We start from the raw sequence: 4670 nt of genomic DNA, 5'->3' as shown, positions 1-4670 counted from the left end.
CATTTTACTTTAAAAAAGTTTTACAGCGTGGCTTCCGGCTTCGCCTAGGTTTAACAGTGTTATTTTGAGCTTGTCCCTCGACTCCTGCGAGGGGAGGATAAGAAGAGGGAAGGGGTGGGGGTTGCCAGAACACTGTTTCCCGGAGAGGGCTCGGGGTGTGATTGGATAGAGGAGAGATTCGGATCTCAGCTTATGCCGCGGTCGGTCCAGGGGACTTAGTGCGGCATTAGGGCGGCGACGAGGAACTCACCGAAGAAGACGTTGAAGATGTAGAGGAGTTTCTTCTTGCGGAAGTCGGAGATGGAGGCCATGGCGAGCTGGGCCTGTGGGCAGAACGGACAACCTTCATATAGCCGAGCTCGCTGCGGGATGGGCAGGAAAAGAAAGATTATTGGCAGAAAACAGGATATAAATTTCGCTTATGCTGTTCACGCCTGGTACAAGTGCCACCGTAACGTCAAACAAAAGAGTCCGTACAATTTACTATAGAACGGCTTTCGCTTATATTGTTTTATTACGCCAACTTGTTAACAGCACACGTACTAAAAACCCAACAGCAGTGTGCATTTCACACTGAGTAAAGTGTCCATGACATGCACACTGCACGCGCGCTTGGAGTCTAGCATGCTATTTCAGTGTTTTCAATGTGCACCCAAAAAGAAAAAAAGCTTATCTTTTGTTTCCAACCGAAACATTCCCGCTCGTTCCCACTGTCCCGGTGGCGCCGTGTCGTTGCGTTTAGACGGATGGACGCGCGCCGAGTCGCAGAGCTCCGAGTTGTCACGGGGGCGGGACAGCGGGACGGGACCCCCCGGCTCTCTCCCGCAGAGCTCTACAGTTGTTCGACTCGTCAGCTCCGCCGTCCCCAACCCTGATGGCATGCGACCCCACACACTCACCACCGAAACCAGTACCGCCCCCGCAGGAGGCGGGCGAGGTCTAAATCCTTAGCGACGCTAGGCTAGACCCAAGCCACGGCCCTGGCGGCAAAGCACAGGGCACCCCTAGGGTCCTTGTTACGCCAACCCGCGCTGTGTGCTCTCTCCCTCGCTCTCCCGCCCAACACAACCACACTCCTAAAGGTTGGGCGCAGCCCTCAGTGCCCTCAGGAAGAGGCACACACACGCGCGCGCGCACACACACACACGTCGTGCCCGTTTCTGTTACCGGCGGTAAGCCCTCCCCCCTCGGTGTACAGAGGGCCTAAGTGACTGCAGTTAAGCGGAAGGGCTTTCGGGTGAGAGCCTCCCGCCCCTCTCCCGCCCAGCGCGACTGAGACAATCTCATTCCCATAGAGGCGGAAACGATATTCACGTGAAATAAAAAAAATAAAAAGGTTCTCCACAGAAATTTAACCTTAAATTTACCCCATTTCGTTTTTAACACAACAAGAATATGAATAATAAGCCCCCCTCCCCCCCACCATCCCCGACAAAACACCAAAACCAAAAAAACCTACAGTGGTTTTTTTCAGACTGGACGTAGAGGAATGCGGGGGAGTCCAGTCGCTCACAGGCGCCGGCGTTAAGTTTGCGAGCACTACCCCCTCCCCCTACCCCCCTGGCCCGCACCACTGAGAGCTTATGACCACCCCCTCTCTCACCTCCCCTCCTTTCGACCCATCTTCCAGTGCTGCGTGGGTCTGTCCCGTCCGCCTGTCGGACTACTGGACGTGGACTAGGGTAGCGACGCCACCGGTGCCGGGGCGGGGCGGGGCGGGGCGTGGCGGGGCGTTGCGGGGTGTGGCGGGGTGTGGCGGGGTGTGGCGGGGTGTGGCGGCGAGCGGTGCGACGGAAGGCTGCGCCGGCGCCGCGCTCGCGTCCGAGTGCACGACTGAAGATAATTAATGTACAAACAGAGCCCCCCCAGCCGTACACAGAGTCTTGTCCAGCAGCGCGAGACCTAATGGCGACTCATTAGAAGACACCCCTTCGCCTAAAGCCCGCCCCGTCCTGGAGCGGAGGCCGACGTGCTGGACAACTCACTATGGACACGGAAAAGAGTGAATGTCGCACACTTTTAGGTGTGTGAATGCCGCACACTTGAGTGAATGCCTACACCGACATCCCAGGTCAAGTACAGGGTAAAAATGTCCAGTGTGAAGGTAATTTGTTTTTGTTATGGGGGTAACATTATCGCAGGCATATCGCGCGATAATCTTACCCCCCCCCCTTCAGCTCAGCAGGGGGGTACAATCATCGCAGGCCAGGGCGCACAATAATCTTACAGTTGGTAAGCGCCTGCTGCTCCATTTCTTATTTTTTGAAACGAACACTGCAGAATTAGGGAACTCATAAGGGTGCAGTACTCATAACTGTACTATTCCGCATTTCCGCGTTTTAAGACCCAAAGACACCAGTCACAAGTCACACTCGCCCTCGTTGACCTCGACGCGCCCTAACAACAAGATCTTATCTGCAGCGCTCCGAATACACAGGATCCTATCTGCAGATCGTCGAATACAGAAGATCCTATCTGCTAAACGGGGTTGGGTGCGGCCCGTCACCTTTGTGTTGTTTGCAAGTAACTTGAAGACATTAAGGCCAATCTGCGCACACGGAAAGAATCGTAAAGGTCCAATGTTCAATTATTGACTGCAAAAAGTGAAGTAGAAAGTAGAACGAGCGGATACGGAGTAATATAAGCACTTCTTTGGAGGTATCCCAAAACCCCCGTTTTGCAGATAGACTTTTGTGTATTCGGCACTCTGCAGATAGGATCTTGTGTATCCGGCACTCTGCAGATAGGATCTTGTGTATTCGACGATCTGCAGATAGGATCTTGTGTATTCGGCGCTTTGCAGATAGGATCTCGTTGTTAGGAGGATGCGTCGACCTCCGCTCACGAGATACCCTTTGCAACTATCGCAGCCGAGATAGGAGAGAGAGAGAGAGAGGGGGAGAGAGAGAGAGAGAGAGAGAGAGAGAGAGAGAGAGAGAGAGACAGAGGGGCCCCGCCAGCCCCTTATCGCATCAGGACACCGCGGTCGCAGATCAGAGGGTGCGGTGCAGTCAGTGTTGTGGCACCTTGCGCAAGGCCGATACCTCCCGGAGCTGCGTACTGTTGGAGCGTCCGCCGCTAAGGTCATAGTCAGGTCCTCCAGGTCGCTACGCTGTAGTGGGATCTACATCCCAGGTCCAGCACCCCGTCCTCCCCCGCCTTCACACGAAGATGCTGCCGCTGGACACACCGCGGGCCTTCGCGGTGCTGCTGGCGCTGCTGGTGGCGACGAGCATGGCGACGAGCCAGGAGACGAGCACGACGACATTCATAACAACAACAAGTCCGCCGCCCGCGCCTCCGCCCAAGCCCGACCCAGCCTGGCAGGAGTACCTGCGCTGCGCGGACGAACGACACGTGAGTACTCGTTCGTGTCCTGGTGCTCCCGAGGAGCTCTGAGTAGGGCTGTACGATATCCAGGTTTTGATATCGCGATACGATATCGATCATGTATCGAGCATCGACTCTCGATAATATCGAGTGATTTCGCAATATCGAACCATATCGAGGAACGGTGTGTCTGAAAATGTCCGATATATCGCGGTATATCGTAATATCGAGCAGCATCGATATTTTGATATTGCGATATTTCGTGGTATCGAGCAACCTCGATATTTCAACATCGATATCAGGAGCATATCGAGCCTTCGATATATCGTGATATCGCCCAGCCCTGGCTCTGGGGCGACGCGGGAGCCGGCCCGCGCGCGCACCAGTGCTTCCCCTCCCTGACCGACCGCCGCGTGTTGCAGTGCGTACGCCACAGAACCAAGTGCGGCTGCGCCTCCTGGGACTTCAGGTGCTGGGAGATGTGCAAGCGCAGGTGCAGCTGCGGCTGCCTGGGCGTCCCGCAGACCATCCTGGACCACGACGTCTGGGACGACTGCGCGGCGGCCTGCGGACTACGGGGCACCCTTGCGTCCACGTGTTTGTGGAAGTGCGGGTCCCGGGACCAGGGCTGCACGAACCTGTGCCGCGCGCGCTGCCGCTGCGAGTGCGTCGGCAGCCGGGACCGGGACCAGGCCGAAAGCAACGCCGTGTGACCGGGCTGCACCGCGGGGAGCGGGACAAGTTACCCGAGCACGCACGTCGCCACTCATTGCAGTTACATTTTAATCAAACGTGTAATCCAAAGGAAAATATAATAAACGTCTCAACAAAGTTCCACTCGCGCCAAGCCTCCGTTCACTTTCCTCCCCTAAGTCATTACAACATTGGGTCGAACATTGGTGATCTCATGATAAACCATCTCATCTTCAAAATTGTCTTAGACACAAAATATCAACAGTTTCGGCTCCAACTGGACGATGCAGACCATTTCGGTGTGAAGGATTATTCTGAATCGGGTGGGTCTGCGACTGTCAAAAAAACCCTAATAGAAAACGAAGGTCCTCCGGAGTCCCAATTTTGAAATCCCTCCGTAAGTCCTATCCCAAATCCCCCAGAAGTACCAAAAGGGGGCAAAACGGGACTTAGGGATTTGGAAGAATCCCAGCCTCTGAAGTCCCGCGGAAGTCCCTCCGTGGGTACCCTCCAGTCTGTACTGCAAAGCGCTACAGCGCTCCTATTTGTCTCTAACTACGTCGAGTATGTATACCGATACACACACATGTAATGTATCTACGGCCCATCTGATGTCGTCTGACGTACTTAAAATTGTCCAGGAAGCC

General features: G+C 55.0%; 2 protein-coding genes across 2 annotated transcripts in view; one reads left to right on the top strand and one right to left on the bottom strand.

Annotated features, from left to right (window-relative positions):
- Nucleotides 1-4670, bottom strand: part of LOC113209832 (calexcitin-2) — a gene marked incomplete in the record, with an annotated part of 119770 nt that overhangs the window by 59747 nt on the left and 55353 nt on the right. Inside the window, 1 exon segment of the mRNA XM_052269307.1 lies at nucleotides 251-323. Within this exon segment, the coding sequence (XP_052125267.1) occupies nucleotides 251-311 (61 nt within the window).
- LOC113209836 (uncharacterized) lies at nucleotides 2989-4167 on the top strand. The gene is made up of 2 exons (XM_026427552.2): nucleotides 2989-3357; nucleotides 3753-4167. Exons 1-2 carry the CDS (start codon nucleotides 3172-3174, stop codon nucleotides 4041-4043), a joined length of 477 nt encoding a protein of 158 aa, XP_026283337.1. The 5' UTR covers nucleotides 2989-3171; the 3' UTR covers nucleotides 4044-4167.

Source organism: Frankliniella occidentalis, unplaced genomic scaffold, assembly GCF_000697945.3.
Source record: "Frankliniella occidentalis isolate FOCC.00 unplaced genomic scaffold, Focc_3.1 Scaffold88, whole genome shotgun sequence".
Taxonomy (NCBI): domain Eukaryota; kingdom Metazoa; phylum Arthropoda; class Insecta; order Thysanoptera; family Thripidae; genus Frankliniella; species Frankliniella occidentalis.
The sequence above is the reverse complement of the archived record's forward strand: the minus strand, read 5'-3'. Positions and strand labels throughout refer to the sequence as shown.

Excerpts from the sequence above, each read along its gene's own strand:
- LOC113209836 (XM_026427552.2), top strand. The coding sequence starts at position 3,172 with ATGCTGCCGCTGGACACACCGCGGGCCTTCGCGGTGCTGCTGGCGCTG. Across the intron at positions 3,358-3,752 it reads GCTGCGCGGACGAACGACAC|TGCGTACGCCACAGAACCAA; the intron begins GTGAGTACTCGT and ends CGCGTGTTGCAG.